The sequence below is a fragment of the Arabidopsis lyrata genome (genome assembly GCF_000004255.2).
Source record: "Arabidopsis lyrata subsp. lyrata unplaced genomic scaffold ARALYscaffold_4, whole genome shotgun sequence".
In the NCBI taxonomy this organism is placed as follows: Eukaryota; Viridiplantae; Streptophyta; class Magnoliopsida; order Brassicales; family Brassicaceae; genus Arabidopsis; species Arabidopsis lyrata.
Window position 1 is genome coordinate 10,601,448 of NW_003302552.1, and position 14,290 is coordinate 10,615,737.

Genomic DNA, 14,290 nt, shown 5'->3' on the forward strand with positions numbered 1-14,290 from the left:
GCTGAGATATGATGAGTTGTATTAATCGAAATGTTTTTATTGGGTGACAATTTTAATGATGTGTCAACATGAGAATATCTTAAAAAGCCGAGGTGTCAGACATGGAGAGACTCTTAGTGTTTTTATTGTATTGATTGGCTTTAAAATTGCTAGTAACTGACTTCAAGTTCGGTCAACATACTTTATGGGGTTGTAATTGAGAGATCAACGAAATGAGAAAAATTAAATATAACTTTTATGATATTTTAATGTCACTTGATATATCAAGCAGAGTCTAATTCTAATTACTTTTAAACTTGCCTAACTTATTTCAAGTTCGGTATAACCAACTACTTAATGGTTTGTAATGAGTTATTCAAAGATACTTATATGTCGAGTTCTTTTGTGTGATGAAAATTGTAGAGGAGAAGAAGAATGGCAAGGGAACAATTGCAAGTGTTGAATGCACTTGACGTGGCCAACACGCAATGGTATTGAAAATGTTGAGAATTAATTTCCATGAAATCACCGGACAATTCAGAGGAGAGAACATCGATAAGATCTTTGCCATAAATCTCTCTGTTACTTTCTCTGATCTTTCTTCTTTGGCTCTGATTTCTTTGTCCTAAAACTCTTATAATCGCCTTCTCATCTGGTCCCCATCCTGCAAGAATGAAAATTTTGATTCAGAGATTTATGTCTTAATGCATCGAACCACACAACGAATGCTTGCGTCTATTTGGCATGATCATTGGCTTTCTATTGGGAGACTCATTGATCTCACTGGTGTTGCAGGCCCTAGGATCTTAGGAATCCCTTTGCAGGCTACAGTTAAAGAAGCTCTCGGTCCCAATGGATGGAGGCTAAGAAGGACAAGACTACCTCACTTTGCACTTATAATTGAACATTTGCGGACTTTACCTGTCCCCTCTCCAACGCGAGGATCAGATCAGTTCTTCTGGCGACACGAGGCTGATGATTTCAAACCAGTCTTCTCAACTAGCCACACTTGGGAACAAATCCGGGTCTCTCAAGCACCGATAGTTTGGAACAAAGTGGTGTGGTTTCACCAAGGCATTCCTCGCTGTAGTTTTATTACATGGTTGGCTATCAGGGATAGGCTCTCTACGGGAGCTAGAATGCGGTTGTGGGGCAGAGAACAGCCGTGTGTTCTATGTGGTGAACGGGATGAAACACGTGACCATCTTTTCTTTGCGTGTCCATATTCCTTCAATGTCTGGTCCGCCGTTGCTGGGAAGTTACTGGGGCAGCGGCTAGACCCGGATTGGGACAGCACAATAGACAGCTTAGTGAGTGGCGTTGGAACCAGAGATAAAGACGTTCTTGTCCGGCTCTGTTTTCAGGTCACAGTTTATTATGTGTGGAGAGAAAGGAACACTCGCATACATGGTGGCGGTTATTGTTTAGTGCCTCACATGGTCCGAAGTATCGACAAGCAACTGCGTAACGAGATTATCTCCTTGGACTACACTCGACGCCCTCGTCTCCGGAATCTCCTTCAAACATGGTTTGAAATTTCACCAATTCCATAGCATCCTCGTCTCTGTTTTTTGCTCCGTTTGCTGTTGTAATAGGCATATTTGCTCTGTTTTGCATTCAGCTCTAATTTCCCATTGTACATAACTATTTATTTTTCGATCAATCAATTACACATTTAATCAAAAAAAAAAAAAAAAAAATGCTTGCGTCTATGAATGCAACGTACCGCGAATAGTAATGACGTAATTATATATTTCTGTCAAGTTCTTAGTTTTAAAGACAATATATTAGGGTCCAATATTGGTTCTTTAACGATTTGCACAATCTCTACCTAATACTTACCAGTTAACCCAAAATAAACGTTTTTCATATTTAAAGTTTTTGTAAGGTTGCAAATAAATGATAAAAAGGACTACGACAAAATAAATGGTTTTGATGGAAATTTAACTTATAAATACATGATAAAATAAATTATGATTTTTCATATCCAAAAAATAAAATATGGTCGCAAATAAATGGTCAAAGACAAAATAAACGGCTTAGATGAGGAAGTTAACTATATCTTAAATTAATAAATTTATATACTCTCTTTGTTCTATTTTTTTATTTGATGTTTTAGGAAATTGTACATAGTTTAAGAAATCATTTAATTTTTATTTATTTCTAAATTTAAACATCAATTCTTCTCTAACCAACCAATAGAAATACAATATGCATAATATAAATCATCAAAACCAATAAAAAACTAATTAATATTGCATTAAAAATTGAAAACATCATCTATTTAAAAACCAAAATATAAACTTAAAACATCATCTAAAAAAACGGAGGGAGTATCACTACTAGTATAACGTAGTGGTTACAAAATGAAAAGAACTAATAAAAAAGAGAATACATAATTTTGAAAAAAAAATCTTGGTAAACATAAATTTAAATTAATTGGATATTTCAAATACTCGAACCTTAATAACAATACTTATAGGAAAATAAATAGTTGTTGTCAAGACTTCAATTTTAGTTATAGAAAATTTGAGATTCTAATAAGCTCATTTGTATTTAGATTATATCCATTGTATTCTTTTTTTTTAATTATAAAATAAAATTGAGTTTTTTTCTAATGTATTATTCTATTTTCTACTCTTAAAAAGTTCGTTTGTAAAACAGAGTAACAAAAAGAATTACTCCAAATATAGAATAATTTTAACATTTATTTTATTTTAGACTGAAATATAGACTTAACTTGGAGAGGTCAAATTATTACATTGCTTCTTCTCTGCTTTTGTTTTTTTTTTATGAGTGAGTTTCTCGTAGTTAATATTTTTGAATCCCCTTCTCAAATTAAAAAAACCATGCTTTTCTATTTTTTTCCAAAATTAAAAATAATATAATATAGTATTATATAAAAAAAAATCATAATAAACTTGATAAAACAACTTTTAAATCCATAAACAGTTTGTAAGAAAAGAAAAAAACTACTAAAAGTAAAATTATTTTCTTTCAATACAATTATTTTCTTTGAAAGCAAAGCCTTCCATTTTTTTTAATGAAAGTCACATACATTAATTACAGTAAAATCCAAGCAAATTGAAGAAGAAATAACAGTAGAATCAATAAAGGGAAAATTTTGTACAAACGTCTTTTTTGGTTAATATAAATTTACATTCATACAAAAAGAAAAAAAATGTTTTCGATTAGTTTTTGTTTTTTCTAAACCAAAATTTTCTAAATTTTTTTATTAACAAATCGCTAAATTAATATTTTATTAACTTAACATCTTAAAGCCCAACAAAAAAATGAATTAATAACAAAACCTATGATATTTTGTGTTACATAAAATATGCCCTCTCTCTTTGGATGTGCTAAGGCATTGCTTGCATAGCTTGTGCGGTAGACCGAGCCTGTTTGGAGGTATGTGAGCGTCAAATCATCAAGAATTAACGATAAAGGATGCAATCACCACGGATGATCTTAACTGTGTGGATCAAGAAAGTAAAGACCGTTTGTTAGCTCATGAGGAGAGCAAGCTTGATATTGATCCTTGGAGGACGGTGAACCGGACTATCTTCTGGGTCACCGGGTCATTGGGTCAACCGGATCCGACAACGGATCAATTGATTCAAATTTATTTAATGTATTTAATATATATAGAGATTATATAGTTTTATAAATAGAAAAATAAAAATAATCATACCACGTTTAATAAAATATAAAGTCTAACTAATAATAAAGTGATTTAAAATTTTAAATAGAAATTTTATTGTGGACATGGTACCATAATCTCAGTTTAAGCAAGTCATTAGTAATAAAAATAATTTATAAAAAATATTCCGCGGCGTAGCGCAGATTTCGTCCTAGTCCAACTAAATCCGTTTAAGAAGAACCGAAGAATTGAAAAAGTTGTAAAAATAATAAAATAGTGAATACATTAAAAACCTAAAACCTTATATTTTATTCCAAAATACCAAAATCAAATGAATTTTGTTAAACCCAGGTCTGGCCGGTTCACCAGATCACAGATTAGTGGCAGATTTTCGTGGATTTTTCCGGTTTTGAAATGGCTAGAAAAGTATCTGGATCGCGAGTCAACCGGTTGGACCGGACCGGACGATTCGGATAGGATATAAAAACACTATTTTCCATTTAAATACCAAAACATAAAAAGCCCAAGTAGGTAAAAGTTGGAAGCCCAAAAATCCAAAACAGCTTTTTCATCAATATTAACTATTATTAAGGCACCGGAAAAACTAATAAGAGAGCAAAAGAAAGGATTTTAATCTTATTGGCCCATTTGGGGAGAATCATTTTTTGCAAAACCCCTCTTTATTCTCACTACCCCCTCTCCTTCCCAATTTTTCCATAAACCAACTTTACCCCTTATCCCTTTAATTCTACATTTAATTTAATATCAACATATTTTTTATTCAACCAATCAAAAACTTTCTCTCTCTTCTCTCATTAAAAAACAAACCTACCAAATGTCTCACATTTTAAGACATTAAACGTACGAGACTTTTGTTCACCAAAAAAAAACGTACGAGACTTTCTTCTCTTCTTCTTCTTCTTCTTCAATAGCTCCGACGTTGCAGCTCCGACGTTGCAGCTCCGACGTTCTTCTTCTTCTTCTTCTTCTTCTTCTTCTTCTCCATCTACCATTGAAGTTCACCATTAAAGCTTGCATCTCCAAAGACATATTTCTTCTCTTCTTCTTCTTGTATTCCCAACATACTGTAAGGTAAGTATACTTTTTCTTAGTGTAGTATGATTAAGTTGAATTCGTAGCTTGAATAGGGTTATTTGTTGAAATATTTTAGGATTGCAGATTTGGGACAACTGAAATCACTGGGTACAACTAAGTAGTTACGGAAACCCTAAGTTTGGTACAACTGGGACAAATGCGTACAACTATGTTGATGGTCTGCTACGAAAGTTATGAAATTATAGGCCGTTTTTTTTCTCTTTCTTTTTCAGGGACAATGAAGAGGTCGCAGAGATCGAGCGTTTTGGGCGAGTGATTTACTAATGATGATGACGTTGATGGAGACGATGCGGGTGACCAAAATTGATTTTCGAGTGCCATTTATTAGGATAATTTAAGAAACGATGTTGTTTGTGAAACTTATATGGTTTGTGTTGTACAACTAAGTTTTACAGGTACAACTATTGTTGATTTTCTTCTCGTATCTGTGCAAATTTTGTCAGTCTTGGTACAACTAAGTACCATAGGTACAACTAAGGTCTATTGCATTGGCCAATTTTTAGAATTTTATATAATTTGAAAATTTAAAACCAAACTAAAACAACTTAAAAAATGCATACACGATGGTAATGAAACTACACAACAAGTTTTTGACAAAAAATTTCATATTTTTAAAAAATACTAAAATTCTTACTCAAAATCCCACATTCATACACTAACAACCTTATACTTTCATGGTTACTTTGTAGATTTGAACTAAAAATTTATAAATTTTTGAAATACTTGTATTTTGATAAATATAAATACACAGATACATAGTAATGGTATTTTTATGAGGCAATACCATCGGTTCCACCCACAAAAATTAAATTAGAGTTGATAACAACTAGATTTACTAAAATCTCTATATTGTACAACTATGAGAAAAAATGTGCAACCGAGTACAACTGTACAACTATGAACAAATTTGTGCTATTTTTTAAATTATTTTTTTTTCAAAATAACGGCGCCAGGTACGCCTTTTGTCAGATCTTTTTAGATATTTAGATATTTCAAGATATTTCACTGTTTTTTTTTTTTTAATCAAAAACCTTACAAACCTACATATTTGTCAGATTTTTTGAATAATTTAGATTATTTTTTTGGTTCAAAACCCTTAGATTACATTCAATACTTAGATTCATACATAAAAATATTAAGATCTGATTCAAAGATTCATACATAATTAGATTCAGATTCAAAAATTTATACATAATCAAAAAACATAAACCCAGAAACATAGTTGTACGTGATCATACCAGTTGTACCTAAACACTTAGATTTATACATAACCTTAGAAACCAAATTACAAACCGAACAATTGTTACTAAAAACCATACAATATATCTAAAACCACCAACAGACCTTCTCCTTCCTCTTTTCATTCGTATACGGTTTGCTGACATGAATTGGAGGCTTAACTATCCTTTTGAATTACAACTAACATTTCTTTTGGAGATTTGCCGGCGACGAGAGTAGAGTAGATCTCTGAGAGGAGAACGACGGAGGGATTCAGTGGGTTCTTCGAATTCGTCGTTCTTTTTCTTTGAGAGAGAAAAGGAAAAAATTAAGGTGAATCGCCAAATGTTGTTCTCAAATTCTCTGCTTCATTGTCTATTATTTGATTTTGGCTTCTTCTCTATTTCTTTGACGACCTACTTATAATTGAAATCTGCAACCAAAAAACAAACAAGAAACTTCCATATAAAAATCCTAAGTCTTTGATAATAATTCCAATCAAAGCAAATCAAATTTGGCAAAAACATAATTAGATTTTCTTGATGATACGAGGAACAACAAGAGAAGGGTATGAACTCTTGATACCAGATAACCAATCTCTAGAGAACAGCAAGTCAATCTCAAAACAAAAATTTTCTATTTAGAATTAAAACATCCTAACCCTAAGATCATTCTGAGTTCTCTCCCGATCCAATAATCTTCTTGTAGATTGACATAGCAAGGGGAAGAAGAGCCATGAGAGCAATCTGCAACTGTTATGAGCTGTTGGTTCGGACAGTGAAACGCCCATTCCTCTTGCTGTCAAGATTTACAAAAGTTGTTACCTTTGTTTGTCCTCCAACAGAGAGGATCTTGATGTCGTATATTGGCTTTGACGAGAGTAGCGTAGATCTACGAGAGAAGAACGGCGGAAAGATTCGGTGAATTCTTCAAGTTCTTCGTTCTTCTTCGAGAGAGAAAAGGAAAAGAAAATAAAAGATTAGGGATTCTCTTCAGATTGTCGATTTTGAGGATTTGAGTTTAAAAGATCCGACAATGAAACCCAACATAAATGGATATAGATCCAAACTTAGGTTGGATTTGTAATTATGTCCAAAAGCCTAAATTTTATTGTTTTTTACCAATTATTCGAGTTAAAATAAATAACTAAGTAAAAAGAATTTATAACGGGGCTTAATAGAGAATCTTTTGAGAAGAGGGGGCGGACGAGATTAAAATCCCAAAAGAAAGGGGAAAAAGGTTTTGCCGAAGAGAGATCAAACAAAGATTCGAAGTTCCGATGAATTTCGGAGGAGGAATCGTTGCTGAAGCAGCTACAGCAGCAGATCCTTCAAGCGGAGGTGGTAATGTTGAATGGCACGTCCGATCACCGAACCCTAAAAACCCAGTTGGCGTCTTCGACGTTTCTATTGGTGGTGTCCCCGCCGATCGTATCAAGATGGAGCTCTTCGCCGACATTGCTCCCAAAACGGCTGAAAACGTCAGACAGTTCTGTACTGGTGAACACAGGTACACTTAATTTTTCTGGACTTTGATGTTGAATTTACGATTTAAGATTTTAAAATTTAGTGTCTTCTCGAGAGATTTAAGAGCTTTTTTGGATTCATATAGTATTGAGTTTGCTGCTTCTCCCATGCTTCAGTCTACCGTTTGTATTATTAATGCCTAATATTTGAACTTTGCTAGCTTAATTAAGCGTATAGATGCGCAATGGTTTGGACTAATTGAGAAATCTTTGGTTCTTAATCTAATTTTCTTTAACGTTTTGGTTTGCTTTGGTGCAATTGCAGAAAAGCCGGAAAGCCTCATCCCTTTGGTGACCGTTTGTTAGCTAATCTCGATCTTGATTCCTTGGAGAACCCTCCTCAGAGAATCCTCGGAGGATCCTCATCCACAGCTCATACCTATCGGTTAAACTCCAAGGGTTTGGTGAGTGAAGAGCTTATTAAGGATGATACGATGCTGGTCGTTGGTTTAGGTTTGTCCCTCTGTGACTCGCACGATAACACGATACTGGAGATTAATAAAGCTCTGAGAAACCAAAAGCTGGCACACCCAGAAGCTGCAGAACTGGCTGCCATCATTCACGGTTTGAAAAGGGCCTTGGAACTTGGTGTTCAAAGTATCCAATTCTTCTGTGACGACTCCAAGATCTTGGCCTACGTAAGTTTCTCTCTTCTTTTACCCTGAACCCAATATCCTGTACGTGTGTGTTATTCAGGCCTCCCATGTTTTTACAGGTTACTGGTAAAGCTGCACCGAAGGAGTCCATTGTAGCAAAACTTTTGGAGCAAGTGTCTCTTCTTCAGACAAGATTCACTTCTTGTCAGGCACTTGCTCTAAGCGGAGATATTATTTCTGTCATTAAGCTAGCAAAAGATGCTATAGCTTCCCAAACTAGATGGTGTGAAGGCGACACCGAGTATGAGAGTTGTCCAGTCTGCTACGCTTACGTTTCTCCTAATGATAAGTTTGAGGTGAGCGGCTGCTTCCACCGCATCTGCGTTACGTGCATGAGGAAGCCGTTCTCATCCGAACAACTACTACGAGGGAACACAGCAATCTGCCCTTACCCGGATTGCGAGAATGATCTTGTGCCAGAGGATTGTAGAGGTTTTGCTGATGCTGATGCTATTACTCTTATGATCCAGCGCAAGAAGGAGAAGGCGATCCCCGTTAAAGACAGAGTCTATTGTCCCAACCCTTCTTGTTCCTTTTTGATGTCGGACCTCGACCTCATTAGGCACGTACGCAATAATCCTCGGCAGTCAGAAGCACGGAAGTGCATGGAGTGCGGCTTGTCTTTCTGCAAAAAATGCCATGTTCCATGGCACTACAAGAAGACCTGCGATGAGTTCAAGAAGTCGGAGTCTTACCTGAAATCTGACGCGGCGCTTTTGGAGTCTTTTGTGAAGTCACAGGGATGGAAAAAGTGTTCCCAGTGTCAGAGCATCGTTCAACATGGTGGCGGGTGCAAACAAATGACTTGCAGGTATTGGACATTTGTTATTGAGCCTGGTTTTATATTATTTGTTCAAATTTGACTTTAATTATTTGTTCATGGCAGACACTGCAAACACGAGTTTTGTTACACATGTGGTGCTGCGTGTAAAAAGAAGAAACTGACTTGTAAATGCTCGCGTTCAGGGAAATAAAGATCCAAGGTTTGACTATATGGATCTCATTCCAAATAGTTTTTTATATAACTTATAAGACAAGATGACTTATTTTGATGATGTTGAAGATATTAGTGATATGCTACTGAGAAGATAGTAGACAAGATGAATTTTTGTGTGAATACTCTAGTTTAGAGGAAATGAAAACATAACAGTGTGAGCTTATGTAGAACCTTGTGCTGATCTTCTAATGAACTGCAGTGTGAATGCTGGAAAGACTCACTCGGAAGAAGCTCACCGATCTAGCCCTCTTTCTGTTCTGGAGCATATGCAGACTCAAACAAGAACAAGAACTCTGGAAAATACTTTTGTTTGGATTTTATTTAATGGATATACACTAATGAGTTTATGTAATGAAGCAATTTCGTTAATGTGCTTTAAGAGTTTATGTAATGGAGCAATTTCGTTAATGTGCTTTAAGTTTGAATTGAATTAGGTTATGGTTTGCTTACTACAGCTGCAGTATTCCACTTTTCCACTTTAGCATCGTTTAAGAGCAATATCTATTACTAAAAGATATGAATACGAGAATTATAGATATGCTTTGTCCAAGAAAAACACAGCATTTGACATTAGATTTTTTTCCAATCTCCTGCAGGAAGTTGCATCTTTATTGACCTCATCTGAAGTTAAATATATTTCCTCTTCGGGAAATCAGTCGTTTTCGGTGGCTGTAAGGTTTAATGGGCATTGAAGGTGTGCCTGCGCATTTGAAATCTGGAAACATGGACATAATTTCAACTCCGCCAGGTTTTTGTATCTCAAACATCGTTTGTGCTGAGGAATGTACGCCGAGACAAAGAAAAATCCAGGTCGGTGTCGACACAAGAGCAGACAACTGGATTCGGCCCAGGTGGTGAAGATAGTTGCAATATGTTTCTTACAAACCGACCGTGGATAGTGCATGATCACAAAATTCCCAGCTCAGAGGCCTTAAGGCCGAGAAAAACTGAGGTCTCATTACTATGTCTACCTCTTTCCTCTCTTTCTTCCATATAGAGGAGTTTTTCTTAGTATGCTGTTGTGAAGAGCAGTACAGGGAATATACTTATTTGAGAATTCTTAGCTTAGCCGTGTGGACAAGGGTTCTACGCCTTGTTGGAGGGTCTTTTGAGTATCATTGTTGGAGCAAGAGCCAATTTGTTGTGGAGGAATGCTTTTCCTTTTGTTTATTCAAGATAGTTATGTTTTCCTATTATTTTGAGTTCAAAGAGGAGATATTTCTGGAATGTGTGCATAGTCATTACTACTAATAGACATTTTACTTGATTGATGTATAAGTTGTTAGTTAAGCCGGAGATGTTCATGTTGTGGATTGCATATCCCTACTAGCCCCTTATGGTTTTAGTGTTTTAAGTGATTTAGCATGAATTCTTTAGAGCTGGATGTGCTGATTCGGGTAGGTCTACTATGCCTTTTAGACGTATGAGAGCATAGGTATCATGATTGTGTGTTCAGTCTTTCACATTCTTTACTTAAGTACGAAAAAATTCTTTTCACAGGTACGGAGAAGACGGCCCCTCAAAGTGTCTGAGACCGAAGTCCTTGAGGAAGTTCCTGTGTTCAACCCAACCGAAGAGGTCAGTTTTGTTTTCCTTTTATGAAAGAAAAATTAGGGTATTAAACTACTCTACATCATCTTTGGTAAACAAACATGTACTCTTACAGAGGAATATATTCCTTATCCTCTAACCCAGTGTTACTGAATCATCAGGAATTCAGTGACACACTCTCATATATATCAAGCTTGCGTGACAGAGCTGAGCCGTATGGAATCTGTTGTGTTGTTCCTCCACCTTCATGGAAACCTCCATGTCTTTTCAAGGAGAAAAAAATATGGGAGGCTTCTACAATTTTCCCTCAAGTTCAGCTCTTTGGAATTCAGACCAAGAACCCAAAGATTAAAAAGGAGGTTGATGCAGATAGTGATGATGCTGCATCTGAAGGGGTTCAGTTTGGTCCTGGGTATACTTTGGAGACCTTTAAAAACTTTGCAGATACATACAAGAAGAGTCATTTTATCATGAAGGATGAGGTTTTGGGTTCAGAGAACTCATCTCCACGACTTAAACCAGATGAGCTAACTGTGGCAGACATTGAAAAAGAGTATAGACAACTTGTTGAGAGTCCACTTATTGAAATTGGGGTAATGTTAAAATCAAGTCTTCTGCTTTTATATATGAAACGGGGTATATCACTAACTTTATGGCAATGATCTAGACACAGAAACTTTTGGAAGTGGATTTCCCTTATCTGCACCATCTGAATCTTGCTAGTACTCATCAGGTTGGAATCTGAACAGTACGGCTAAGCTTCCTGGTTCTCTTCTATCATTGGAAGGCTGCGAATCAATTTGTGTTCCTCGCCTAAGTGTAGGAATGTGCTTGTCTTCCCAGTTCTGGGTAAGTTTTAAAGTTGATGTCAAGCTATGTTCGTCACTTTCTGAAAGCATAAGCATAACTGGTCAACGCAGAAATAGCATTTGTTTTGCAAGCTACCACTAGAATAAATTTTGCAGCATTGTAAGTTTATTAATCTAAAATTTGCTTGTGTAGTCTCATATTTGTCTCTTGGAATATCTGTTACTGAACAGGAATCTGAGAAGGAGAGACTCTACTCTCTCTGCTATTTGTATGTGGGCGCTCCTAGAGTGTGGTATTCTGTAGCAGGATGTCATCGATCAAAGTTTAAGGCTGCCATGAAAAGCTTCATCCCTGAGATGTCAGAAGAACAGCCAAAGAAGAGTCATGATCCTGTAAGCATTAGAACACATTAAGCATCAAAAGTTACTCATTTCAAAATCCCTAAAGAAAATAGACAGAAGAGTGACCAACAACGATTCCACTTTCGATTTAGTTCTTGTTCAGCATAAACATGGCATGACATAGAGAGATCACACAGTATTTGGATTTATTTGTTCAAAGCAAAGCCTATCATAACTTTGTTAAATTTTTGTGAGCTATTAAATACTAGTCTTGGTTCATTGACAAGGGAAGCAATTCATTTGGCAGGTGATGATAATGTCTCCATATCAATTGAGCATGGAGGGTATACCAGTGACCCGCTGTGTCTAGAACCCTGGCCAGTATGTTATTATATTTCCAGGGTCGTATTACTCTGCCTTTGACACTGGCTTCAACTGTTTGGAGAAAGCAGATTTTGCTCCCCGTGATTGGTTGCCCCATGGGGATATTGCTGTTCAGCTGAATCAAGAGAAGAGTAAAAAGTCCCTAACATCGTATGATAAGCTATTATTAAGTGCTGCAAGGGAAGCTGTGAAATGTCTTAAGGAATATGCTTTGTCCAAGAAAAACACAGCATGTTACATGAGATGGAATGATTCTGGTGGGACGGATGGGTTGTTCTCCAACATAGTCAAGGTAATGCTCACTGCTCCTCTTTGCCTGTCTTATTCCTCATATTATGCACTAAACCAAACCTGTGTAGCGTGAAGAATTTCCTCTCTACCTTATGCTTATATTATTTCTCTCGTTTGTGTAGTCACGGATCAAGCAGGAGAAAAACAGACTTGAATTTCTTAGTAATTCACTAGAATCGCAAAGGATGGACAAGAGTTATGATGCTGTGACCAAAAGGGAATGCTATGTATGTCTTGGGGATTTGTATCTTTCCGCTGTTAATTGTTCATGCTCTGCTGATCGTTACTCGTGTCTAGGCCACATGAGGAAGCTCTGTGCATGTCCGTGTGACAGAAAGAGTTTTCTCTATATGTACAATATCGATGAGTTGAATCTTCTCGTAGAAGCTCAGCTCTATGTTCAGATGGGCAGGCATAGATCAAAAATACTGTGCTTCTCCAGCCACCACAAGTTCACAACCCGAAGGCAACAAAGGCAAGGAAACAGATATCGCAGCTGGAACTAAGGACCAGACAAGAGTGAAAGCGAGATCTATGGCCGAGATACTGAATGTTAAAGATGGAAACAATGATGCAAAAGAGACTTTGAAATCTTGTTCTAATTAATCAATCAGGCCTTGCGATTCCTCTGAGGCCAACACGCCAAAGAAACAGAAGCAGTGATGAATAATGAAGGAATGTTTTGTTTTGTCAAACGAAAGAGTGTTTTTTTTTTTTTTTTTTTAATGTAGTTAGAGAATAAAACAGAGTCTTAAATCGATATATGAATCAACTAAATGTGTTTACACAAAAACAGAGTCTTGCAACAAGTGACTACTGGAGTGAGACAATTTTATCAAACTCTCTTTATCAAAAAGAGTCTTGCCCATTCCACTTATTTACAAATCTAATTGCAAACTTTATCAAACATAAGCTGATTCCAGTTATATGCAAACTTTATCAAACATAGCTTCATACCTCCATTGAACTAAAGCAGCTTCATACCTCCATTGAACTAAAGCATCAGATATTGCATTTGCATGTAGCCTTCTTCTTTATACAGGGAGCTCCGCAAGTGTAACAAAACTCATGTTTGCATCGACTGACCAAAGCAAGAGTTAAATCTCATTAAATCCAATCCAACACACCCTTAAGAAAAGACAAGGAGAGATACCTGCACGTAATGTGGTTACAGCCTTCAATACGTTCGACAGTGGACTGACAATTTTGACATTTCTTCCATCCGAGGGTCCTGGATGCAGCTTCAAAAAGTGCATCTTGAGATTTCTTATAATCCTTGGACTTAAGGAACTCAACACAAGTCATTTTAGCGTGCCATTTTGTGTTGCACTTAATGCAGAAGGTGAAGCTACATTTGAGGCACTTAGAAGCTCCCGTCTGAGTCTGAGAAGCACCAAGGCTACCTTTTGACATGAGAAAAGAACAAGTTGGGTTTGGGCAGTAGACCCTATCCAAAACATGAATCTTGTCCTCCTCCTCACGTTGGATCATAAGAGCAATTTGATCATGATTTGCAATGTTGTGACAGTCCTTTGCCAGAAGTACCGAGTTGCAACCAAACCCTGGGCACTTTACTGCTGTTCCCCATTGCCCTAGGCTTACTGCAATACTGTTTCTCATGCAATCCAAGCAGAAGCTGTGCAAGCAACCGGCAACCTCAAACATCTCAGGAGCTGAAAACTCCTCCCAGCAAATCGCACAAGCCTCCTTCTGAAACATGATCGAGGCTGAAACAAGAATCGATTGGGATTATTCGATTATCATGATTATCAGATTCTCATG

At 36.4% G+C, this 14,290-nt stretch overlaps 2 protein-coding genes, 1 long non-coding RNA gene and 1 pseudogene across 3 annotated transcripts; 2 read left to right on the plus strand and 2 right to left on the minus strand.

The window, feature by feature from the left end:
• Window positions 1–5,976: 5,976 nt before the first annotated feature.
• LOC110229133 lies at window positions 5,977–6,949 on the minus strand. The gene is made up of 2 exons (XR_002332578.1): window positions 6,615–6,949; window positions 5,977–6,386 (listed from the first exon to the last, which is right to left on the minus strand). It is a non-coding gene; the product is annotated as an uncharacterized LOC110229133 (long non-coding RNA).
• Window positions 6,950–7,155: 206 nt separating this feature from the next.
• LOC110229132 (ATP-dependent RNA helicase DEAH12, chloroplastic-like) lies at window positions 7,156–9,561 on the plus strand. Its single transcript, XM_021028297.1, has 5 exons — window positions 7,156–7,462; window positions 7,744–8,116; window positions 8,194–8,945; window positions 9,021–9,117; window positions 9,331–9,561. Exons 1-4 carry the CDS (start codon window positions 7,233–7,235, stop codon window positions 9,106–9,108), a joined length of 1,443 nt encoding a protein of 480 aa, XP_020883956.1. The 5' UTR covers window positions 7,156–7,232; the 3' UTR covers window positions 9,109–9,117; window positions 9,331–9,561.
• Window positions 9,562–9,679: 118 nt separating this feature from the next.
• Window positions 9,680–13,301, plus strand: LOC9316930 (annotated as a pseudogene).
• On the minus strand, window positions 13,250–14,227 carry LOC9315096 (E3 ubiquitin-protein ligase dbl4). The gene is made up of 2 exons (XM_002880817.2): window positions 13,662–14,227; window positions 13,250–13,589 (listed from the first exon to the last, which is right to left on the minus strand). Exons 1-2 carry the CDS (start codon window positions 14,225–14,227, stop codon window positions 13,511–13,513), a joined length of 645 nt encoding a protein of 214 aa, XP_002880863.1. The 3' UTR covers window positions 13,250–13,510.
• Between the last annotated feature and the right edge of the window lie 63 nt (window positions 14,228–14,290).

Bases quoted from the DNA above. Each gene is read 5' to 3' on its own strand.
- LOC110229132 (XM_021028297.1), top strand. From the start codon at position 7,233: ATGAATTTCGGAGGAGGAATCGTTGCTGAAGCAGCTACAGCAGCAGAT. The intron at 8,117-8,193 runs GTAAGTTTCTCT...ATGTTTTTACAG, and splicing joins ACTCCAAGATCTTGGCCTAC to GTTACTGGTAAAGCTGCACC. The intron at 8,946-9,020 runs GTATTGGACATT...TGTTCATGGCAG, and splicing joins TGCAAACAAATGACTTGCAG to ACACTGCAAACACGAGTTTT.
- LOC9315096 (XM_002880817.2), bottom strand. From the start codon at position 14,227: ATGTTTCAGAAGGAGGCTTGTGCGATTTGCTGGGAGGAGTTTTCAGCT. The intron at 13,590-13,661 runs GTATCTCTCCTT...TGCTTTGGTCAG, and splicing joins TGTAACCACATTACGTGCAG to TCGATGCAAACATGAGTTTT.